The 26,534-nt window shown below is 46.2% G+C and overlaps 1 protein-coding gene across 1 annotated transcript in view; it reads right to left on the bottom strand.

The window, feature by feature from the left end:
• The window catches only part of LOC147108756 (DNA (cytosine-5)-methyltransferase 3A-like), a 289,893-nt gene that overhangs the window by 251,043 nt on the left and 12,316 nt on the right, over positions 1-26,534 (bottom strand). The window contains exon 2 of the mRNA XM_086005535.1: positions 15,653-15,729. Within this exon, the coding sequence (XP_085861661.1) occupies positions 15,653-15,706 (54 nt within the window). The 5' untranslated portion in view covers positions 15,707-15,729. The remainder of the gene's footprint in view (positions 1-15,652; positions 15,730-26,534) is intronic.

Genomic DNA, 26,534 nt, shown 5'->3' with positions numbered 1-26,534 from the left:
AATAGATTCTGTAATCTAAAATTACATTATTTAGCACTCTTACATTTCTTCTTATGCCTAAAATTTCAGAACAAGCCTCCTCTGAAAATCCAAATATGCTACATCTATCACATTCACTTCATCTACTTAATTGGATACTTCTTCAAAAACTCTATAAAATTTGTCAAAGGTAATTGCCTTCAACAAATCAGACTTGACTGTCTTAGATTATCCCAAGCATTTCTAAATGCTCATTAACTTGATCTCGAATTATGGATTCTAAGAGTTTGCCATGAATTTACATTAGTTAACTGATCTATAGTTACCAAGATTATCCTTTTCTCCCTTTTTGAACAGATCTTTTACAATGGTCTACCCTCCAGTCGCTTGGCAAAATTTGAATATCTAAAAGAACATTGAAATATTTTGGTCAAAGCATCTGGTATCTCTTGTCTGACACCCTTTAACAATGCATGCCATCAGGGCTCGCTGGCCTATCCATCTTGTGTTCTGTTGATTTTTATGTAGTGCCACAAATATGTTCCTCAGAAACAACATCAGAAATTGTAAATATATTAGGCTCACCATGTAATTCATCTCTTTTCTGAGTTTAATTGTAGCAGTCTGCACCTTCTTTCTTGATTTCAAAATCTGAAACTTCCGTTCACCCTTTACAAGCAAATGACAGGCTAGGGGGTGGGCCTCCCTAAGCCAGGAATTTTCAGTCCTAGGCCAGGAAGAGGAACAACAACAACTTGTATTTATATAGTGCCTTTAACGTAGTAAAATGTCCCAAGGCGCTTCACAGGAGCGCTATCAAACAAAATTTGGCACCAAGCCACATAAGGAGATAGTAGGACAGGTGAAAGAGGCAGGTTTTAAGGAGCATCTAAAGGAGGAGAGAGAAGTAGAGAGGTGGAGAGGTTTATGGAAGGAATTCTAGAGCTGAAGGCATGGCCACCAATGGTGGAGCGGTTAAAACTGGGGATACAAAAGAGGCCAGAATTGGAGGAGTGCAGAGATCTCAGAGTGTTGTTGGGCTGCAGGTGGTGGCCGGGATAGGGAGATGCACCCAAGCTAATGAGCCCCCCATCAGACAGAATTCTACTCTTTAGAACTACATTTTCCAGGATTTCCCCCTCCAAAAACCTCAGTCACATTTAGAAACTTGGGGCTCGATTTTCCCAATGGAGGCGGGTTTGGTTTGGGTGGGTTCCAAACCCACCTCTACTGAGGGGTGGGAAAAAATTGCGATTTTCCCCTAATTGGCCAGTTGATTTCAGAGGTGTGGGTTCCCCTGGGCCAATTAGTCTTTTGGGACTGAAACTCACCTCTGCTGACGTCACTTATCCAGCTTCATTTAAGAGCTGCTTGCTGCCTTGGCTCATTCCACTGGATTTTGGTCAATGGTGCACCACCTCCAAACTTTTCTCTGCTTCAACAATGATCAGCTCCAAGGCAGGGGCCTCCCTGAGGTTCTCCGATGAGGCACTGAGAATGCTGGTTGAGGGGGCGAGAGCCAGCAGGAATGTGCTCTTCCCCTCATCTGGGAGGAAGAGGCCTCCCAAAGAAACCAAGGCTGTGTGGGTACAGCTGGCAAGGGACATCACCTCCAGATCAGTGTGCAGCAGAACATGGATGCAGTGCCGTAAAAGGTTCAATGACCTTGTAAGATCAGGCAGTGAGTATACCTTCAGCTTGACCCTCCTTCTGCTCCCCTTCTCCTCTCATCACCAGCACTCTGCATTGTCAACCTCTTCCTCCACATCCCACTTTACCCTTACAACCCTTGCACCCTTCACCATCCCTCACTCTATGAACCCAATCACTTCACTATTCGACTATGCTGCCCTCACACTCCCTTTCAATGTTATGCAATGACAACGACTAACAACGCACAGGGAGGGCCCTTGGACATGGAACCTCACTCCATCTTTGTCTCCTTCTAAGCATCTATGCTCTGGACTCTCCACTCACTCCATCATTCCCACTCCAACTCCACTTGTCTCCCTCACTGCAGGAAAAGAGAGCCCACAATAGAAGGGAAAGGGCTAGACATCCCTAGCCATTCTCACCCAGGCTGAAGAGGTGGCCCCGGACATCGCTAGGGCAGAGGTGGAGTTGGAAGTGGGGGATGGACAGACAGGCGAGGCAGAGCAAGCTGGTGACAGAATAGTTTTGCCTCTCTCTTATTTACACTGCTTGAATGACTGAAATGGTTGCTGATGTACATTATTAGAATGCCACTTGAGCATCTGCACTATTGCATGTGCATGCCAGACTTCCGTCAAATGTCTAACCCATGCCTTTACTCCCGCACAGGACCATCCACAGAGCCCCACCCCACTGTCGACGAGGAAGAGGCTGAGCAGCAAGACTCCTCAGGGGAGCCTGCAATCTCTGAGGACGCAGTGTCAGCAGATGTAAGCGCACCCAGCACCAGCGCAGATACGCACACCTCGGTGGGACCTTCGGGACATAGATTAGTGTTGTCACCGTGTGCATCACATCTCACAGGTGAGCATCAGCAGGTGGTGGAGACAGGGACAGCAGTGGAAAGTCCTCGGCAGAGGCTGCAGGACTCTCCTAGCTCTGCTCCGCTGCATATGGACCCTGTGCCTCTGGGTCCATCCAGAAGGAGAGCGATGCTGGAACTCCAGGAGCAGGTGCAGGCGTCTCTGACAGGTCTTGTCTCCAGGGTCACGGTGAGTGTGGAGAGGATGGAGGAGTCCAACTCTAACCTGAGCAGGCCGTTGGGAGGCAATGGCGCATATACGCAGCACCACGGAAAGGGTGGCAACCTCCGTGGAAAGGCTGGCTACAGCCATGGAGGAATTAAGTCACCAGAGTCAGAAAAACATGGCGATTGTTCAGAATAGACTGACATCTCTGGAGGAGCGATGGGCAGCTATTGAACAGAGAAACCAGAGCTTCATGGATGTCCTTTTGAGTAGGACTGCCAGTACAGATACGGGTCCCCATGGCCCCCCTGATGTGCAGCAAGGTGCTCTCAAGCCACTTGCAAGCGCGGAGGTGGACCTCACCCATGAGAGGGAAGTTGGTGGCAGACAACAAGGAAGTGGTGGCTCCTCTCCAAGTGCACTCACTTCCATGCCACTGCATAGCCCTCGGTCAGAGCCCCACCAGAGTCCGCACCCAACTGAGATGGGTGTCTCAGCCCCTGCACTGCCGCAGGAGGAGCAGACGTTTGGCAAGCCCTCACAGGCTCATAAACCCAGAGGACACCCGCTAAAGGTGTCGAAGCAGGAGCAGCATGAAAGTGAGCAAGGGGCCTCCACTTCTGCTGAAGCCACGGGGGAGCACCACGTAGGAGCACGCGTAAGGGAAAAATAAAGCACCATTAGTCACAGGGGTAGCCACTTGGGTGATTGTTTATGTTTATTGATGAAATGCCATCCCTGTTTGAAAGTATAAAAATGATTTGATGGCAAACTGTTGGCGTGATGGCATCTGTTATTTCGTCTTAGGCAGCTCCACATTGCGGGCGCTGCGACACTTGCGTGGTCAGGTTGGTGGCCAGAGTGAAAGGACGCCAGAGAGTCATGTCCATTGTCTATCATGTGTTAAGATGGAGCCAAGGACATGTGCCAAAATGGGTAACTTATGCAAATCTGGCCAGGATGAGTGCATCCCTTGCATCACGGGCAGCCATGTGCTCACGTGCTGCCGCTGCTACTGGTCGATACGCCGTCGCTCAGTCCTCCTCCTCCTCATCTGAGGAGGCTATGAACTGAGCCACTTGCTCATCAGGAAGCTGCAAGCCACGACGCTGGGCCATGTTGTGCAGTGCACAGCAGACCATGACCATTCTGGAGACCCTGGCTGCTGAATACTGCAGGGCTCCACCTGATCTGTCAAGGCATCGGAATCGCATCTTCAGCAAGCCAATGGTTTGCTCGATGGACCTGGTCGAAACGTGGCTGACGTTGTAGCGTTCTTCAGCCTCGTTAGCTGGCCTCCTGATCAGAGTCATTAGCCACTTCTTCAGGGGGTAGCCCATGTCACCAAGGAGCCATCCCTTTGGTTGGTTTGGCGGATTGAAGAACGGAGGAACACTAGAGTTCCACAGGATAAAAGAGTCATGGCAACTACCACAGAACTTGGCACAAACATGCAAAATCTCCTTCTTGTGGTTACACACCAGCTGTACGTTGAGGGAGTGGAAGTCCTTGCGGTTGACAAAGATAGCTGGGTTCTGATGGGGTGCAGTCTATGATGCCCTGCACCATTGGCAAGCCTGCCATATTTGCAAAGCCAACTGAACGCGCGGTTACACTTGCTTGATCCCTTGAGGAGTTGATGTAATAATTGTGGGCCTTTGCGAAAAGGGCATCAGTAACCTGCGTGATGCAACTGTGGGCGGCTGACTGGGAGATGCTGCTGATGGTCCCTGGAAGGAGCCGGAGGCAAAAAAGTTGAGTGCGGTGTTGACTTTGACAGCTACTGGTAAGGGGTGTCCACCCGCTCTTCTGGGCTCCAGGTGTTGGTGCAGCAGTGCGCAGATGTCCCCGACAACCTCTCGCGAAAATCTCAGCCTCCTTTGGCACTGCTGCTCAGTCATGTTGAGGTAGCTCATCCTCTGTCTGTAAACCCTGAGAGGGGGGTATCTCCTGCGGCATCATCCTTCCATGCGCTGCCGCCTTCTGACCTGTGCAGCATCAGGTGGGTGAGCAGGAGGTTGGCACTCCTGCTGCTGAGCTGCTTGGTTCTGCTGCTGCCGTGGCTGCTCCTCATCCAAATCTGAGCTCCATGGTGAAAGGAAATAAATGGTTCCCATGCTGCTGGCAGATACCTCCTTTGGGGAAGCGTTCAGTCCAAGCAGGAAGAGGGTCTTCCAAGGAGGTCCCACAGTTGAGAGATAGAAGCTGCAGCACCTCCGACTTCGGTAGGCCTGCTAAAAGTGTTGAAAGACCTGTTGAACAAAAGTTTTGTCAGCTGCAACTGATCCCTGATGAAAGCTCCGTTTTAATGGTGGAGCTGCAGCTGTGAGGAGGCCACCCACTTGTCAACCCGCCAGGTTTAGCTGGCTTGGTTTAGGAGAGTCGTGGATCATGCTGAAAATGTGGTAAAATAACGAGGGCCTGTCAAAATAGGATTATAGAGGTCCTTAACTACTACCTCTCTTGATTGACAGAGGCGGGACCGAATCGCACCCATCAAAACCTCCTCCGGCAAAATTGCACGGAGGCAGGTTCCGAACCCACCCTCAGTTTTTTGCCATTTTGCCAACTGTCCCGCCTCCTCTGGGCTGGAAAAATCACCCCCTAGATTTAGTTTAAAAAGAGCTTCTCCTCGAAGGTTATTAAACTATTAAATAAATTTGTTTACTTAACTAAATCCATATTACAATCACAACAGGCAGGCTACAGATAGCTCAATACTTAACAGAGGTAATACATTTAAGCAAGTTAACTTCTGACTCCTGATTTTTGCACCCGAAGGATACATGTTTTAGCCTATTGAAAAATGAAACCTTCACATAGTTTGAAAATCTGTCATTCATGTAACACACCAAAGAAATTTAATATTTTGATGGTGTAATAATGGAAGAGATTCTAATCAAAACAATAATAATGTCCCAAAGCAGAAAGTTCCATATACAGGTACTCACACATGCTTTCCTCTCTTTGCAGAGAATAAATTAATAGCCCATGCATCCTATATTTTCAACTGAAGAATTACTAAATGGTGCAAATGTACCATTTTCTACACGTTATATTTTTCCATTCCGCTACTGTTAGTAGAACTGAACCAGAGTTCGCCTCCAATACTCTTTTTGTGGCTGCTAATCTAGCAAAATGATAAATAATGACAAAGTGTTGAGCTATACAGTATGGAAGACTTATGCCCCGATGTTTGAGTGCATCATGCGAGAGCTGAGGTAGACGGGAAGTGCCCATAATACCATCGGCGTGATGCCTGGGCCATTTTAACTCCCAGGCCTTTTACCATGATGAAGGAAGGATTCCCACCTGAACCTGGCAGGAATGATGAGGTGGCCGGGAGCGGGATTTTATTTTGCATGGCAGGAGGCCGGCACTGGGGACTCATGGGAACGGTCCCCAAGACTGAGGCAAGTAGTGAGAGTGGGTCCGGAGGTAATCTTGGTCAGGGGAGAGGAAGGAAAGCCCTGGGCCCTAGTGGCCCAAGGTTCCCTTGTGGGGCCCAGAAAGGAACATCCCGCTGCTCCTGGCCCACAAGGGAACTTTTAAAAAATGAAGGTCTGGAAATAAGCATCACAGCAACGATCGGCAGTTAAAATCACTTTGGGGTATGAATGACGGCATTGGACCTTGTGCAAATGTACCTTTTAAAGCTGAATATAGTTACATGTGCCCCTTTTTGACAAACAAAATGGAGTCCCGGTCCTCCCAGAAGCCTCTGCAGAAATGTCCTCTATTCCTTCCTTAAACATTCCTTCCTTCCTTGACTAAACACTGTAAACCGTTGCTTATCTGCGTTGTAAACAAAGACCATTTACATGAGTAAAGGGAACCTTATGCAAGCCACCTGGCCAGAGGCTTGGCCACCAGATAGACTTAATTAAATAGTCTAGAATAAATAACTACCCATTGTTGTAATGTATGTACCTTTAAGGGGGGAACTACTTTGTACAGCTCATGTATACTGTAGTACCGGCAGTGACCACACCTGTATATAACGCCGAGTAGTAATCTGTACAGTTCAGTTGCAGTTTGAGCCACGTTGAGTAAACATCTGTTGTACCGTTCTCCGCAGTCCGTTTCTTATTATACACGGACGTAACATTGGCGACGAGGCAGGTTCGAACCTACCTGCAACTCTGCATCACCTCCCGGGGATTCGTTCCTGGAGATCAGTGGATTGGAGGTCAAGGCCAGAGACTCGGGCGTCGACCACGGGCAACCGACCAGTCATCCGGCAGACACTCAAGAATTGCGGGGGAGGCTGTCGAGAGCCAGGCTTGGCTTTCCAGTCGAGGTGGTCCAGCAAAACGGGCTGGCAACAGGTAGTGCGCAGACCCTTCCCGGACGGCGGCGGGCTAGAGCCCGACCGAGCGGCACAGCAAAGGGCCGAGCAGCGTCGACGGGGAGAGAGAGGGAAGAGCGCACAGGGCGCAGCCGGTGTTCAGGGGCCGAGCAGCGTCGGAGAGAGGGAGAGAGAGACGTGCAGAAACCCACGAGGCGCCGCCATTGCCACGAGGACCGCCGAGAGCGGCGTTGGCAGCAGCGGGGGAGGAAGGAAAGCGCGGGAGACGCCATTTTAAGCCATTGGGAGACGCCATTTTAAACCACACCCAAAATGCCGAAGAGTGGCAGTATCACCGCATTTGACAATGAAGTCGAAGATTGGACTACATATGTCGAACGAATAGAGGTGTACTGCAAGGCAAATGAGGTGTTAGATGACAAGAAAGCGTCGGTATTGTTAAATTTAATGGGTGCAAAGACGTATGGTTTATTACGAAATCTAGTAACCCCAACGAAGCCAATGGAAAAGAGTTTTGAAGACATAGTAACGATACTAAAGGAACATTTAAACCCCACACTGTTGCTGATAGCAGAAAGATTCAAGTTTCACAAACGGAACCAGCATAAGGATGAAAGCAATGCTGATTATTTAACAGAACTGCGCAAACTATCGGAACACTGCCAGTTTGGAGCGGGACTGGCAGATACCTTAAGGGACAAGTTTGTATGTGGGCTTCAAAGTGAAGGAACCCAGAAATGGCTTTTATCTGAAAAGGACCTTACGCTGGAAAAGGCTTTCAGCATTGCGGTATCATATGAAGCAGCAGCACGGGGCGCTGCAGAGATACAACAGAGACTGCAAGAATATGGCACAAACGAAATGTCATATGGAACAGAGAAGTGCTATCGCTGCGGCAGAACAACACACGACCAGAATGATTGCTGGTTCAAAGACAAAGTGTGCAGACAGTGTGGAAAAGTAGGACACATAGCACGAGTCTGCAGGTCGGGAAAGAAAACCAGCAATAAGAAACCGACCAAAGGGAAGTACAAGAAGGTACACAAGATAACGGAGAATAGTTCAGACGAACAAAAGAGTGATAACGACTCCGAAAGCAGGGAACTGAGTTGTCTGAAACTACACAATGTGATCACAACGGAGGATCACCGAACCATTTGGGTCACTCTCAAGATAGCAGGAGTCCAGGTAAAGATGGAATTGGACACAGGATCAGCTCTAACAGTCATAAACCGACGGGACTACGAGCGGCTACTCTCACACATACCCTTGAGAGACACAAAAATTATTTTGAAGATGTACACGGGGCAAAAAGTCTACCCCAAAGGAAAAATAAGGGTGACCGTTATATATAACGGTAAGGAAACACCAAAACTAGACCTGTATGTATTGCAAGATGGAGGACCACCATTACTGGGACGTGAATGGATCCGGAAAATACAACTGGATTGGCATTCCATACAGGCACTGACTGTGGCTGACAAAAAGGATGACGACGTCACACCTGGGCGACTGTCAAAGATCCTGACGCGAAAGAAGTGCTCCAGCAAGGACTCGGAACACTAAAAGACATGACAGCGACGATTAAAATTGAAGAAAACGCAAGCCCAAAATTTTTTAAATTTTTATGCGATCCGCCCAGCCGTCAAAGCAGAGCTGGAGAGTCTGGAACGTTCAGGTGTACTGTCCAAGGTAGACTGGAGCGAGTGGGCTACACCCATCGTCCCTGTGATGAAAAAGTCGTTGAGCAGCACGCCTGGGGAACCAAGGAAGGTTCGCATCTGTGGGGACTTTAAGGTAACAGTGAACCCGGTCCTTCACACCGTACAATATCCACCTCCGCAGATTGAAGATATTTTCGCCTCGCTATCTGGAGGGAAACGCTTCACTAAGATTGATCTGGCCCAGGCGTATCTGCAAATGGAGGTAGAAGAAGCATCAAAAAAATACCTCACAATCAACACCCATAAAAGGTCTCTACCAATACAACCGGCTGGTATTCGGGGTAGCATCAGCTCCGGCTATTTGGCAGAGGGCAATGGAACAAGTCCTGCAAGGGATCCCAGGGACCCAGTGTTATTTGGGCGACATCCTGGTCACGGGCGAAAATGACAGTGATCACCTCGCCAACCTGGAGCAGGTGCTCACTAGATTGCAGGAATATGGGCTCCGAGCTAACAGCCCCAAATGCGAGTTTTTTAGAAAACAGATCTCGTATTGTGGCCACGTTATCGATAAAGAGGGGTTACATAAGTCCCCAGAGAAGATTGAGGCAGTAGTCAAGGCTCCAGCACCGGAAAATGTGTCACAACTGAGGTCGTTCCTCGGGCTGGTAAACTACTACCATAAGTTCTTGCCAAATTTGTCTACAATACTACACCCACTGAACACCCTACTGCAAACTGGGGTGCCATGGAAGTGGAGTGACGAATGTAGACGAGCTTTCCAGAAGAGCAAAACACTAATCACATCGAAAGAGGTATTGGCCCATTACAACCCAGCATTACCAATTCAGTTGGCATGTGATGCGTCACCCTACGGCATTGGAGCGGTGCTGTTGCACAAATTCTCGGACAGCTCAGAGAGGCCAATAGCCTTTGCGTCACGATCACTAACCTCAGCCGAGCGTAACTACGCCCAGATTGACAGGGAGGCCCTCAGCCTAGTGTGGGGAGTGAAAAAGTTCAATCACTATCTGCACGGGCAGAAATTCACCTTGCTGACTGATCACCAGCCTCTTGTCTCCATTTTTAATCCGAAGAAGGGCGTTCCGGTGATGACTGCGCAACGACTACAAAGATGGTCACTTTTTCTAGGGGCGCACCACTATGAGATTGAATAGAAGGGCACGGAACAGCATGGAAATGCTGATGGGCTATCACGCCTGCCACTGCCTACTGCAGAGGAAGCACCAGCAGTGGATCCTGTCGAAATATTCCATTCGACTATAGTTGAATACCTACCGGTAACTAACGCTTGTATCGAAAAGGAAACCCGAAATGACCCGACACTGTCTCGGGTATATGATTTGACGGTGAAGGGATGGCCAGCACATGGCGACTCACTGTTGCCAGCATTCTCAACAAGGAGAGAACAGCTGTCAGTGTGCCGGGGGACCTTGATGTGTGGATCCCGAGTGGTAATTCCACCCAAGTTAAGGGGTAGAGTGCTCAATGAACTTCATGAGGGTCATCTGGGAGGGGTAAAAATGAAAAGCCTAGCCAGGGCTTATGTGTGGTGGCCAGGAATCGATCAGCAAATCGAGGACCTGACAAAGAGCTGCTCAGGATGCCAGAAGGTCCAAAATGCACCACCACATGCCCCTCTACACCCATGGGAGTGGCCCTCATCTCCATGGCAACGGGTGCATATTGATTTTGCTGGTCCATTCATGGACTCAATGTTCTTAATAGCTGTGGATGCGCACTCGAAATGGCCTGAGGTCATCAAAATGTCCTCCACCACCACGGAGAAAACTATTGCAGTCCTACGGACCATTTTTGCCAGGAATGGCTTGCCAGAACAGATTTGCTCCGACAACGGACCACAGTTTGTGTCCGAAGAGTTCCGGAGGTTCTTGAAAAAGAATGGGGTAAGGCATTACACATCCGCCCCGTATCATCCAGCCACAAATGGATTGGCTGAGAGGTTCGTACAAACCTTTAAGAAGGCAATAAAGGCTATGTACAATGACAACATTCCGCTGCAGCACAAGGTGGACAATTTCCTGTTCGCCTACCGGAATGCGACATATGCAGTCACCAACCAGGCCCCAGCCATGATGTTCTTTAACTGAAGGTTAAGATCTCGCCTGGATTTGCTCAGACCAAATGTACGAAGAGATGTTGAGAGTAAGCAATTCCAGCACATCCATGAGAAGCCAACAAGGAGCTTCAATGTAGGGAAACCAATTTTGGCCCGCGACTACCGAACAGAAAAATGGCAGCCAGGAACGATATGCACACGGCAGGGCCCACTAATGTACACAGTGGACGTTGGGGAGAGCATCGTGAGACGCTATGCTGACCAGATCCTAGAGTCACAGGAACAAGTCAACCCCATGCCTCGCCCATACGTACCTGGTGATGAACCCGACGTACAGGTCGCATCTACCCCAGAAACAGTAGCATCGGAAGCTGATGAACCAACCGACGACAGGGGGCCAGAATCGCCTCCGCACCAAGAGCAAGACACTCGGGAAAGGCGCTATCCAGAAAGGATCAGGAAGCCTCCCCAAAGACTGAATTTGTAAATAGACTATTTTCAGCTAATGTTGCATGTTAAAAGTGTTAATTGTAATTAGTTTGATATTTAATTGTTAAATGAGTGTTATGGTACTGTTAATCTAAAAGGGGAGGAATTGTAATGTATGTACCTTTAAGGAGGGAACTACTTTGTACAGCTCATGTATACTGTAAGTACCGGCCGTGACCACACCTGTATATAACACTGAGTAGTAATCTGTACAGTTCAGTTGCAGTTTGAACCACGTTGAGTAGACCTCTGTTGTACCGTTCGCCGCAGTCCGTTTCTTATTATACACGGACGTAACAATTGTATTATCAATAGTCTTTCTCTGCACCAGACTTTAGAAATATGTAGAAACTTAGTTAAGAATTGAAGAACTCCTTGTCCCTTTGTCTGACTTGAAAGACACATGATGAAACCATAACCTGTTTACTTTACTGTATAAATATGTTGTTAATCTGTAATTCTGGAGAGAGTCTCTGCTTAGCCTTTGACTGAGCGGGACGCTCTCCTTGCGGCAAGTAAAAATTTATTAAAAGAACATCTACTGGAGTTGATCGTTTCAGAGTCCCATTGAGAGTCCAGATTTCGACAACCTCGACTGTTAAATATTAATGAGGCCTCTGCCTGCCCACGATGGAAATTCCCGATGTTACCAAAAACCAAGCAGTTAAAATGGCAGCTGTGCAAACGGGTTGGGTAAGTGTCCAAACACCATTTTAACCATCCACCTTCCCCAGTCCAGTCAGGCAGGCAGGGTCAGAATTGGGCCTTTAGTGTTGAACTCCCTAGAAAGATTCCCTCATCCCCAACTCCAACCTGATTCTAGCTGTTAGTCTGGCCTAAACCCAATTCCTCATGTCAGGGCAACCCTGCACCAACTCAAATTGTGAGCCTGACTCTAACTTGCCCTCAACGGTTAGCCCAACCCCTACTGTCAACCCAATGGCATCTTAGCTGACTCTAATCCATCTCCCAGAACCTAAAAAAGAGCTCATTGGCTTGCTTGTTGTAATGAGGTGCCGGTTGTATACTCTTCTTGTAGTTTTATCATGACTAGCTTTCTTTTGATGCAAGCTTTCAAATTTAAATACATTCAAAAATATTTTTAAGAATTAAACTTATTTAATATGTCATTGTCAAATGTCTTAAAGCAGAGATGTTCTCATTTCCAGCCAAATTATTCCAAGAATCACATTATGCTTTTATTCCTTTCACGAGTGAACGAGATCAAACCACGCCTTCACCGTCAGGGCACAAGGTGAAAGAGAGTCAGCCTTTAAAAAGGGAACAGTACGTGGGGGAAAGCTTTTAAAAGAAAATGATTTATACCCCTTGTGTTTCTCACAAAGTTGCTTTTTAAAAAAAAACTCCAACCAAAAAAAGAGTTAAAGCTTAGTGACATGGAGCCATCTTCAGTTATGTGAAAGCCCTGATTCATTTCAGTCAGTTCGTGCCTATACATATACAACAGGAATTGGCAAACTTTCTGTTTTAATGTCAATCCATAACATTACCATCAGTAATCATCCTGTCCTGACGATGACACAAAACACTTTACAAGTGGATTATTTTTTAAATGCAGTCACTGTTATGTATGCAAATTAAAGAAATTGGTGCAAAGCAAGATCCCACCAACAACAAATAAGTGAATCACCTGATGATCTATTTTTAGAAGTGTTGGCCAAGGGAGGAATGTTTAGCAGGACATCATGAGAACCCCCTGCTTTTCTTCAAATTGTGCCATGGGATCTTTTACGTCCACCAGGTTTAACATATCATCCAAAAGATAGATGCCTTAGTAATCTGGTCATAGATACAAACGACAGAGCTCAAAAACTAGTACTGACCTTGTGCTTGGGTACCCAAAGGAATCTGGAAAAAGTTTTTTTTATTATTTTATTATTATTTCTTTACCGAGATGCAATTCATTTTGTGTTTTTCAACTTAGCTTTCTTTCCCTGTGCCAGCTTGCTTCAGTGGTAGCACTCGTGTCTTCAAGTTAGGAGACTGTGGGTTCAAGCTCCACTTTAACACTTCAGCAAATAATATAGGATAACATTTCCATGCAGTGCTGTTGGAGCAATTGTTGGGAGATACTGGGTGAGAATTTTAACATCACTCTGCCTGTTTTTTTTAAGGAGTAAAATCAACATTGTGGGGGGTCAATTTGGTTTTGCGATATCCTGTGCCCGATCTCCTCCGGACGGGCGCCGGCTGATGACTTCTAGGTGTGCAAGGCATCCACCTGAATTAAGCATTAGGAACCTTGCATATGCAAATCGGGGTCCTGATGGCAGTTGCAGGACACCAATCAAAATAAGTCCACAAATAGGTGACTCTTACGCCGCACCTGCTCCGCCCAGTTGTTCCGGGTCTTGAATGGGCCCGCTGGAGGCTGCTCAAAAAACAGCCAGAAAACATTTTAATAGTTCATCTGGCTCCACAAAACTACTGCGGGCCGCTGTCAGTCCGGGCTCGCCCCCCTCAGCAAGTTCAACGTTGAAGGCAGCCGGAATGCCTCAAGCCCTGACCGGCAAGCTACATCGGGACACTTGATTGGCCAACGCACCTGGCCCGTTTTATTCAAGTGAGGCCTGATGCCAAATTTGGCTTGGGCCTCTTGCCAACGTCTTCGGGCATGCTACCATCTTTCGGGTGAGACATTAAACAAAGGCCCTGTTTGCCTTTTCAGGTAGATGGAAAAGATCCCATAGTATGATTTTGAAAATAGCAGGGGAATTCTTCCCGTGCCCTGGCAACCAAACAACACCATCTTTCACACAACACCACCAAAACATTTTTTGATTAATTGGCAATTATCTTATTGCTGTTTGTGGAAAGCTACCTGTGCGAAACTGGTTGTTGCAATTTCCTATACTTCAAAAAGTAACTCATTGGATTAAAGTGCTTTGGGACTGCCTGAAGATATAAAAAGTGCTACAGTATATAAATGCAAATGCTATATAAATGCAAGTGCTTTCTTTCCACTATCTCACTGTTAAACCTACTTGGTAGAATCAGTGAGAGAATCATGGACACAGAGGAGAGTGATTAAGAAATCTGTGTTTGCAGTCAGTGGAGTGGGTGCATTAGTACTGCAAAGGTATGACATTTTTTAGTTCTCATGTGCAGGATGCACCCTTGCCAAGAGACAAGTCATCATCAAGAGATAAAACTAAACAGCCAATGTCTTGGCACCTTGTCATGCAACAGAACCAGTTCCGATCCTATAATGCTTCATTTCCACTATATTTCTGTCTTTAATACAAACTAGAATTCTTCTGGCTCTCTATGTGACTTGATTCCTTTTCAAACCTAGTCCCTGATTCAGTCCTCTATTTTATACCTCAGTTTGCATTGTTATTACTCCTTACTCTTCACCTTGCTCAACTTCTCCCTCTTTGTCCGCTCTTGACCTCTTTTTCACACTTCACATTCAAAAATAAAGGCAAACACAAAGAGGAAGCACAGAAAAAGACTTTGGGATGCACATCTACATAAATACAGACAGAACATACTTTGATGCTTTAGCAAAGAAAGCTATCGAAAATAAATTGCGTGGGGAGACACTGCACCAACAGTGCATGTGGTGAAGGCAGATAGTTTTTGTTTAATATGCAACTGTCCTGTCTGACTTGATTATTGTATTACACCAAACACGTCCTTACATGCAAGGCCACTGCTTTCAGTGAAATACATCGTCACACATTTTGGCGACTGAAACTTGTGCACATTCCACAGCTTTCAAGGCTAGCCCTGGCAGGTCAGAACCTGCTGTGTATGTTAAATACAATAACAATCAACTCAACCACCATCCACTGGCATCTATGGTACTGGATATGCTTCAGCTCCTTCTCCGCAGCAGCAATTCAATCCAGATTTTTACTGAAAGGAGTATAGATTTCTGAGGACAAAAATCGAGACACAAAATTAAAAGTAAAATTCTGCCAGTGCAGAGCCTCGCTGGAAGAGAGTGCCAGGTTGGAACATCAGAACTAGAGTTCTAAGCCATCGCTAGCTCATTCTTCTGTCTAGTCAATCTCTGTGCTGAGAGTGCAGCTTGCTAAATTTGCTTTTAAATTCCCATGCTTGATTTTCGTTCCCCTAAAACAGTTGCAACTCTGATTCAATTTTAATTCCCCCTGTTCACACCGATACGTTTTCATCCTCAACAGAGTGAGAGATGTCAATGCTAAAGAATGGTACGCTTTTCACTTTTACCACCTACTGTCAACGTTAATCATTCCCAAGTCAAGCATAGCAGAAAACCAGATGGAGATAGTTAGCACAGAAAGAATTTCATCACCAATCACGGCTGGATTTGCTCTCACCGGTTCTCTGAGTGCAGTAATTTAAAGCTTTCATTTTTATATTGAACACTTTCAAAAAGACAAGTCACTGATAGATGGAAGATGCAATATTTAGTCGTTACCTGTAGTTTGCTGATGTTACCAATAATTTCGGAGTTGCAGTCATTAGATTTCATTGTCAGCCTCTCTTGTTCAAAATCTGTATTTAAACCACAAGGATTAAATTAGTTTGCATAGTTTTCTACATACAGGAAAATTCATATAACAAACAAGTTTATATGTCTGCAGCTAGAATTTATTAGAGTCAAAACCAGGACAGCTTTTACTATCTGCAGAAGCAGCAAGTTGCCAGTTTTCAAACATTTGGCCCTCTCTAGTGCAAGCATTAGGGAGTGACTGCTAGACCTCAGGGAAGGGGAATTACTTGCCCAATGGGGGACAGAACTGCCATCCTCTTACCAGGTTTTCTCTCTTCTACAGGGAAGTGATAAAGCCAGTTAAGGGTTGGGTTTATCTGTGGTGTTGAACTCATCCATTCATCTATCACAAAATAAATGTGAAACTCCCAAACCTGTGGCCTCCACCACCTAGAAGGACAAGTACAGCAGGTGCATGGGAACACCATGACCTCCAAGTCACACATCACCCCAACTTGGATATATATTGCCATTCATTCATGGTCGCTGGGTCAAATTCCTGGAACTCCCTACCGAACAGCACAGTTGGAGTCCCTTCACCACATGGGCTGCAGTCGTTCAAGGCAGCGGCTCACCACCACCTTCTCAAGTGCAAATAAGAATGGGCAATAAATGTTGCCTTGCTAGTGATGCCCATATCCCCAGAATGGATTTTAAAAATATGGAGAAGGAAGGCCATTTGGTCTATCGTAGCTCTACCATTTAGGAAATCCTACAGTCTGCCTTATCTCAGCATCAAGCTATCTCTTAAATTACATCAAGGTTGTTGCCTCCACTAACCCACCCAGAAATTTTAATCATGACCGGGTCTTCTCAATCTCCGTGGCTGACGTGAGCAAGACCTTTAAGAGAGTGAACACCCACAAAGCACCCGGTCCAGATGGAATCCCTGGGCGTGTCCTTAGAGCATGCGCTGACCAGCTGGCAGCCATGTTTACGGATATATTCAACCGTTCACTGTACCAGTCTGTAGTCCCCACCCGCTTCAAGATGACATCGGTTATTCCAGTCCCCAAAAAAACAAAAGTAACCTGTTTAAACGACTACCGCCCCATAGCAGTCACTTCTGTCATCATGAAGTGCTTTGAGAGGCTGGTCAAAACCCACATCAACTTGTTACTACCTGACACACTGGACCCACTCCAATTTGCCTACCGCCCAAACAGATCTAGGGATGATGCCATCGCCACTGTACTGCACACTGCCTTATCACACCTGGATAAGAGGAACACCTATGTGAGAATGTTGTTCATTGATTATAGTTCAGCATTCAATACCATTATCCCCTCCAGGCTTGTCAACAAGCTGTGAGCTAGGACTTAACACCTCCCTATGCAACTGGATCCTGGACTTCCTGTCGGGCAGACCCCAGGTGGTGAAAATAGGCAGTAACACCTCCTCCACACTGATCCTGAACACTGGAGCTCCCCAGGGTTGTGCGCTCAGCCCCCTTCTGTACTCCCTGTTTACTCACGATTGCGTGGCCATGCACAACTCCAACTCCATCATCAAGTTTGCTGATGACACTACCATTGTAGGCCTGATCACAGATGGTGAGGAGACAGGCTACAGGGAGGAGGTAAGAGCCCTAGGAGAATGGTGCAAGTACAACAACCTCTCCCTCAACATCAGCAAAACAAAGGAGATGATCGTGGACTACAGGAAGCGGCAGGGGGAGGGACACACCCCAATCTACATCGAAGGGGCTGAGGTGGAGAGGATCAGCAGCTTCAAATTCCTGGGTGTATTCATTACGGAGGACTTAACGTGGTCCCATCACATCGACGTCGTAACCAAGAAGGCATACCAACGCCTGTTCTTCCTCAGGAGACTGAAGAAATTTGGAATGGCCCCCCAGATTCTCACCAACTTCTACCGGTGCACCATCGAGAGTATCCTGTCCGGCTGCATCACTACCTGGTATGGCAACTGCACCGCCACAGATCGCTAGGCTCTACAGATGGTGGTGAAAGCTGCACAACAACTATAGGAATTAAACTACCTGCTGTGCAGGATATCTACCCCGAGGTGTGCCGGAGGAAGGCCCTGAGAATCATTAAAGACGCGAGCCACCCCAGCCACAACCTCTTCGCCCTGCTCCAGTCTGGCAAGAGATACCGAAGCATATGGTCTCGTACCAGCAGGTTTCGAAACAGCTTCTACCCCCAGGCCATAAGACTCATGAACGAATAATTTATTATTTATTACTGTTGTTTTATTTATTATTACTGTATTTCTATTAGTATTTTTATCATTGTTATGCCATATTTATTCCAATGTTGGGAGGACTCGTAAAAATCAACATTTCATTGTGCAGTACACACGTCTGCTGCATATATGACAAATAAAATTGAATTGAATTGAATTGAATTGATTTATGTAAAGAACTTCTTGCCATCAATCCTAAATAAAGAAAGAGCTTGCATTAATACAGTGCCTTTCATGTCCTCAGGACGTCAAAAAGTGCTTCACAGCCAATAAAGTACTTTTTGAAGTGTAGTCATTGTTGTAATGTAGGCAAACACGACAGCCAATTTGTGCACAGCAAAGTCTCACAAACAGCAATGAGACAAGTAACCAGATAATCTGTTTTAGTGGCGGTGATTGAGGGATAAAGATTGACCAGGAGAATTCTATTGCTCTTATTCAAATAATGCCATGGGATCCTTTACGTCCAGCTTGAGCAAACAGACGGGGCCTCGCTTTAATGTCTCATTTAAAAGATTGAACCTCCAACAGTGCAACACTCTCTCAGCACTACAACAACTTGTATTTATATAGCGTCTTCAACGTAGTAAAACGTCCCAAGGCGCTTCACAGGAGGCGTAAAAGACAAATTATTTGACACTGAGCTACATAAGGAGAAATTTGGACAGGTGACCAAAAGCGTGGTCAAAGAGGCAGGTTTTAAGGAGCGTCTTAAAGGAGGAAAGAGAGGTAGCGAGGTGGAGAGGTTTAGGCAGAGAATTCCAGAGCTTAGGGCCTAGGTAACAGAAGGCACGGCCACCAATGGTTGAACGATTATAAATCAGGGATGCTCATGAGGTCAGAATTAGAGAAGTGCAGATGTCTCGGGGGGGGGGGGGGGGGGGTGGGGGGTAGGGCTGAAGGAGATTACAGAGATAGGGAGGGGCGAGGCCACAGAGGGATTTGAAAACAAGGATGAGAATATTGAAATCGAGGCGTTGCTTAACCGGGAGTCAATGTAGGTCAGCGAGCACAGGGGAGATGGGTGAACGGGACTTGGTGCGAGTTAGGACACGGGCAGCCAAGTTTTGGATGACCTCAAGTTTACGTAGGGTGGAATGTGGGAGGCCAGTTGGAATAGTCAAGTCTAGAGGTAACAAAGGCATGAATTAGGGTTTCAGCAGCGGATGAGCTGAGGCAAGGGCGGAGACAGGCGATGTTACGAAGGTGGAAATAGGCGTTCTTAGTTATGCTGCGGATGTGTGGTCGGAAGCTCACACTGAGGTGTCAGCTTGGATTGTGTGTTCAAGTCTCTGGAATGGGGTTTGAAATCATGACATTCAGATCTGTTATGTCTGAAACACTCAAGTTGGTGTGCTAATGTAATGGCTACTTTTATTTCAGACTCTCTGGAACATACTTGTTGTGTATGTACCTTTAAGGGAATAACTGGTCTCAGACTGCAGTACCAGCAGTGACCACCCCTGTATAAAAGGCCCTAGCAGGCTTCTGTAGTTTCAGTTTCCAGGTTGTCTCCATTCAGTAAAGACTTGTTATAATCAACTCCTGCAGTCCGTGTCTCAATTATACACGGACATAATACTGGCGACGAGTAAGGAACGTACTTACCTGCAACTCGGCAGCACCTCAGACGATGTTATTGAAGGTCGAAGCCAGAAAAAAAAAAAAAATCCAAAGAAACTCGAGAAATGGGCGTTGACAGTGGGCAACCGCCCTCCAAATCATCGAATTGAAAAGTGCAGGAGAGACTGTTGAGAGCCAGGCTTGGTTCTCCAGTCTGCGGTTTCTCAGCTAATCGGGCTGGTGGCAGGTAGTGCACTGATCCTTCCTGGGCTGCGGCGGGCTAGAGCTCGATCGGGTGGCTCTGCAACGGGGCCGGGCAGCGAGTCGGGAAGCAGAGAGAGAGAGAGAGAGAGAGACACACACAGGGCGCGGCCGGTGCTTCGAAGACAGGCAGCGTTCGGACCTAAGAGGGAGGGAAGTGTCCCAGAGGGTCCGCTCCACGACGGGAACGGTTCTTCAATTAACGGAGCAAATATTGAAGCGCGATAGAAAAATAAATGTAATCGCCAGCAACAGCGTTGACAGCAGCGGCGGTAAAGCGCGGGAGGCGCCATCTTAACTCGGCGGGGAAGAAGGAAAAGCATGGGAGGCACCATTTTGATCCATCGGGGACGAAGGCGCCATCTTAGATTTTCAAGATGCCAAAGACTGGCGATATCACTGCCTTCGATAATGCAATAGAAGACTGGACCACGTATGTGGAAAGAGTCGAGGTATATTGCGAGGCAAACGAAATAGCCGAAGAGAAAAAGGCATCGGTATTGCTAAATTTAATGGGCGCAAGAACGTACGGCCTATTGCGGGACCTGATTACTCCAGCCAAACCGAAGGCGAAGAGTTTTAACGAAATTGTTGCTATCCTACAGGAACACCTAAATCCTACACCACTGCTGATAGCAGAAAGATTTAAATTCCACAGGAGAAATCAGCATAAAGATGAGAGCAATGCTGATTACCTTACGGAACTACGCAAGCTATCAAAGCACTGCCAGTTCGGAGCAGGACTGGCAGATACCTTACGGGAGAAATTTGTCTGTGGACTCCTGAGTGAAGGAACCCAGAAAGGGTTGACGCTAGATAAGGCTTTCAGCGTGGCAGTATCGTATGAAGCAGCAGCAAGGGGAGCTGCGGAAATACAACAAAAGCCACAGGAATACGGCACCCACGAAATGACACGGGGATTTGCAAAATGTTATCGCTGCGGCAGAACAAACCATGACCAGGAGGACTGCTGGTCCAAGGACAAAATATGCAGGCAATGCGGAAAGATGGGACACATTGCACGAGTTTGCAGGTCTGGGAAGAAGACCAACGACAACAAAAAGGCTACTAAGGAACCGTACAGGAAAGTACAAAAGATGACGGACAGTAGTTCCGAAGACCAGATGAGCGATAGTGAATCCGGGAACAAGAGACTAAGCTGTCTCAAACTTCACAACGTAATCGCAAAAGAGGATCACCGAACCATTTGGGTCACCCTCACGATAGCGGGGTCCCAGGTCAAGATGGAGTTGGATACAGGATCAGCTCTAACCGTCATGAATCGACGAGACTACGAGCGGCTATTCTCACACATACCCTTGAGAGACATCCATTGTCTTGAAGACGTATACGGGGCAAAAAGTATACCCCAGAGGAAAAATAAGGGTGCCTGTCGAATACAACGGCAAGAAAATACGGAAATTGTATCTCTACATTCTGCAAGATGGTGGACCACCGTTATTGGGACGTGAATGGATCAGAAAGATAAGTTTAGACTGGCACTCCATTCAGGCACTGACGATGGCTGGTAAAAAGGATGACGACGTCATTCCTGGACGATTGTCAACAATCTTAGCTGATGCCAAAGAGGTATTTCAACAAGAACTGGGCACTCAAAGGCGTAACCGCCTCGATAAAAATAGAAGAGAATGCAATTCCCAAATTTTTCAAAGCAAGACCGGTACCATATGCAATTCGCCCAGCCGTCGAGGCAGAGCTGGAGAATCTGGAGAATGCAGGCGTGTTATCTAAGGTAGACTGGAGCGAGTGGGCGACACCCATCGTTCCCGTCATGAAGAAAACGTTAAACAATAAGTCTGAGGAGCCAAGGAAGGTTCGCATCTGTGGGGACTTCAAGGTGACGGTGAACCCACTCCTTCATACAGTACAATATCCTCTTCCAAGGATAGAAGATATCTTCGCCTCACTATCTGGAGGGAAGTGTTTTACAAAAATTGACCTAGCACAAGCATATTTGCAGATGGAGGTTGAAGAATCCTCTAGGAAGTATCTCACGATAAACACTCACAAAGGTCTTTACCAGTATAATCGACTGGTATTCGGAGTAGCATCAGCTCCGGCGATATGGCAAAGAGCGATGGAACAAGTCCTGCAAGGAATTCCGGGGACTCAGTGTTACTTGGACGACATCCTAGTGACAGGTGAAGATGACAAATGAACACCTTGCCAACCTAGAGCAGGTGCTCACTAGACTACGTGAACATGGGCTACAAGCCAATCGCCCCAAGTGCGAGTTTTTTAAGAAACAGATATCGTATTGTGGCCACGTGATTGATGAAGAGGGGTTGAATAAGTCCCCTGACAAAATCGAAGCGGTAGTTAAGGCTCCAGCGCCTGAAAATGTGTCGCAACTGAGGTAATTCCTCGGATTGGTGAATTACTACCATAAGTTTTTGCCGAATTTGTCCACAATTCTGCATCCACTGAACGCCCTACTACGAACGGGAGTAGCATGGAAATGGAGCGATGAATGCAAGCGGGCCTTTCAGAAGAGTAAGGACCTAATCACTTCAAGAGAAGTATTGGCTCACTACAACCCATCACTACCGACAAGACTGGCGTGTGATGCGTCTCCCTACAGCATTGGGGCGGTGCTGTCATATAAATTCCTTGATGGTTCAGAGAGGCCGATAGCTTTTGCGTCACGCTCGTTAACTTCAGCCGAGCGTAACTACGCCCAGATTGACAGAGAGGCCCTCAGCCTGGTGTGGGGGGTGAAGAAGTTCAATCACTACCTGCACGGTCAGAAATTTACTCTACTAACTGATCATCAACCTCTCGTCTCCATTTTCAACCCTCAGAAGGGCGTACCGATAATGACGGCACAACGGCTACAGAGGTGGTCCCTTTTCCTAGGGGCACACCAATATGACATCGAGTACAAAAGGAACTAAGCAGCATGGGAATGCTGATGGATTGTCGTGCCTACCGTTGCCGACGGTGGAAGAAGAACTGGCAGTGGATCCAGTGGAGTTATTCCACTCGACCATAGTCGAATGTCTCCCTGTGACGAATGCAAACATAGAAAAGGAAACACGAAATGACCCGACACTCTCCTGGGTCTATGATTTAACGGTGAAGGGATGGCCAGCACATGGCGAACCACTGCTGCCAGCATTCTCGCCGAGAAGAGAACAGCTGTCAGTGTGCAGAGGAACCTTGATGTGTGGATCCAGAGTAGTAATTCCACCCAAATTGAAGGATAGAGTGCTCAATGAGCTTCATGAGGGTCATCTGGGAGGGGTAAAAATGAAGAACTTAGCCAGAGCGTTTGTGTGGTGGCCGGGAATCGATAGAGAAATCGAAGAGATGACCAAGAGCTGTACAGGAAGGTCCAAAACACCCCACCACAAGCCCCTTTACATCCATGGGAGTGGCCCTCATCTACAAGGCAAAGGGTGCACATTGATTTTGCTGGTCCCTTTATGGACTCGATGTTTTTAATTGCGGTGGATGCACATTCAAAGTGGCCAGAGGTAATAAAAATGTCCTCAACCACCACAGAAAAAACGATCACAGTCTTACGAACCATATTCGCCAGGAATGGGCTACCTGAACAGATTTGCTCTGACAATGGACCACAGTTTGTGTCTGAAGAGTTCCGGAGGAAAGAACAATGGTGTTAAGCATCACACATCCGCCCCATATCATCCAGCCACTAATGGATTGGCCGAGAGGTTTGTTCAAACATTCAAGAAGGCTATCAAGGCAATGTGTAATGAAGATATACCCCTACAACACAAGGTGGATAACTTCTTGTTTGCCTACCGGAATGCGACACATGCGGTTACCAACCAAACTCCAGCCATGATGTTCTTCAATCGAAGACTACGATGCCGCTTGGATTTGGTTAAGCCAAACGTCAGAAGAGGTGTGGAGAACAGGCAGTTTCAGAATATGAATGAAAGGCCGACCAGGAGTTTTAAGATAGGTCAACCAGTTTTGGCCCGGGACTACCACACAGAGAAATGGCAGCCAGGAACGATCTATACACGGCAAGGACCTCTAATGTATACCGTGGACGTTGGAGAGAGCATTGTAAGACGCCATGCTGACCAGATTCTAGAGTCACTGGAAAACGTCAACTCCACACCACGATCTGATACACCTGGCGGTGAAACCGAAGTACCAATTGCATCTACCGCAGAATCGGTGATATTGGAAGCAGACGAACCAAACAACGACATTGATCCCGACTCAACCTTGCCAGAAGAACCTGATATCCCAAAGAGGCGTTATCCAGACAGAATCAGGAAGCCTCCTCAAAGACTGAACTTATAATTGCTTAACTTCAACCAATGTATCTAGCAACCGTAATTGTAATTAGTTATTATTTAGTTGTTAAATGAATGTTATGTACTGTTTATCTAAAAGGGGAGGAATTGTTGTGTATGTACCTTTAAGGGAATAACTGGTCTCAGACTGCAGTACCGGCAGTGACCACCCCTGTATAAAAGGCCCTAGCAGGCTTCTGTAGTTTCAGTTTCCATGTTGTCTCCATTCAGTAAAGACTTGCTATAATCAACTCCTGCAGTCCGTGTCTCAATTATACACGGACATAATAATACTGTGGGGATTTCTGACTCGAATTGGACAATTAGCAAGGCTTCCGACATGCTGGGAATTAATTGGCCACTTGAGGGAAAATTGCGTGGAGCTGGCTAACACTTTTTTTTGTGTGTCAGAAACCCCACATTCGGGGAAATCCAACCATTCCCCACACAAGCCGAAAATCGGGGCCCTAGAGTGGAATTTGATTGTAACACAGCAAAGATTACTTGACCTTCAATTCAAGTGAGAAGCAATTAGATTTATGATTGAAGTGTCAAAGAGAAATTGTGAGTTATACGAGACAAATTCTCACTGAATTTTCCCTCTTCGAAAAGAGCAATTAAAACCACATTCTGGTTCTCTGGAAGTCAACGGTAGACAAGGTAATCTAGTGATTATGACCACTGCATAATTTGTCCTGCCAGATCAGACATGTTTACCAACATTATACTGTTACTTCAGTGCCAACAGGCCGCAAATAGATTGCCCCTATTTAGACCTGGATATGAGATACTGGAGAGAGAATCAGGAGCAGCACTATGTTCTTGAAGGTCATCAGCGGGTGACTGATATGAAATTTCCTTCGCAATGGTAGCAGATTCTGGATTTTTATCATAGTATGTCATGGAAGAGGTCTGCAGTCTTGTGCAAGATTACTTTTATGTTGAAAGTTCATGTTCACTCTTACAGGCAGTAACATATCGCTATTATTCAAGCTGAAACAGATCACTATACCCTGACTAGTGAATGTCTCAGGAATCGAGACATTGAAGGGCTGTGGATTATAGCTTTAAAAAAAATAATCGCACTGTGCAACATGAAGATCTATGGACAGCACCAGATTATAGCATCTTCAACAGCTTTGAAACAAACTCCAGGCACGAAGAACAGAGTATGTTTAATAATAATCGGGAACTATGGCACAAGTCAACAACACACCACATAGCCTTTCACTGCTATCTCTATCAGAACTTTCCTGGTTTTGTTTATATAACTAACTACTCCCTCCACCCCCAGGCATCAGAGGAGCCACAACTGCATCTTCCCAAAGCCCAGTCATTAAGGATCTTTACAACAGACTAAATCACTTGCTCGCATTGCTTTACTCATGTAGAATAGAAATGCAAATAAATATATTTTTTTTTTTTTTTAATTGACTGTTTTCATTACTAATTACCATGAAGTATAGTTGATAAATACTGTAGCAAGCGTGTAGAAGGCTACATTTACACTATGCACTGTAACATTGGAGTAAAGTGGTTTTATTTTGGATCCAAGTCAGGCTTAACTTGGAATTGGAGGCCGGCGGGCAGGAGTGAGATTTCAGGCAGCAGGAGGCCACCGCTTTCATTCTGCCCGCTTCATTCCATACCACCAAAGAAATGTAAACGTATCAGAACATAATAAAGTAAAGGCCTCGATTTGACAGAATTTACAATCTGTGTAACAAAAATCTGCATGCTAACAAGTTCAGAAAACATTACTGTTACAGTACTCCAAAATATTTAATTTTTACTATTTTATATGTGTCCAAAATTAGGGTAGAGAAAACATATTTTTCTAAATTTCTACAGCTTCTGCACATGATGTCAATCAACTTGCCATCTGATGAAAGGTAACCGACCTGAAACGTTAACTCTGTTTCTCTCTCCACAGATGCTGCCTGACCTGCTGAGGTTTCCAGCACTTTGGTTTTTATTTCAATCAATATGAAGCTGTTCAAACAATAGCCCAAGGGCCATATGCAGTCTTTCCTCATAAGCCCTGGCAATTCCGTTTCCATTTGTACTTCTGTTTTTTATTCATTCACTGTTTCTCCTGTGAAGCACCTTAGGACAACTTACTATGTCAAAGGCACTGCATAAATGCAAGTTGTTGTCCTATTTGAATTTCATGGATCTGAAGGTTTGAAAAGGGCTGTTTCTGGAGCGGTTGCCTAGCGATAGATAAATCCTGAATCTGGACACCAATACCTGCTTGAGATATATTCAAATTAACTGAAGCAATGGATTTAAACCTTATACACAGCCTCAAGGTTCCATGGAGACACCTGAACAGTCCACAGAAATGAAAAAAAATGAACACTACCTGATACAAGGTATGTTACAGAAGTGTGTTCAAATTTGCAATAATGTACCCCTATGTTTAGGTTGAGGTAACACAAATTTAATCTGCCGCTTATACAATCATTGATTATACCAAG

The sequence above is a fragment of the Somniosus microcephalus genome, chromosome 13 (genome assembly GCF_052327205.1).
Source record: "Somniosus microcephalus isolate GS21.2 chromosome 13, FLI_Smic_1.0, whole genome shotgun sequence".
Lineage (NCBI taxonomy): Eukaryota > Metazoa > Chordata > Chondrichthyes > Squaliformes > Somniosidae > Somniosus > Somniosus microcephalus.
The sequence above is the reverse complement of the archived record's forward strand: the minus strand, read 5'-3'. Positions and strand labels throughout refer to the sequence as shown.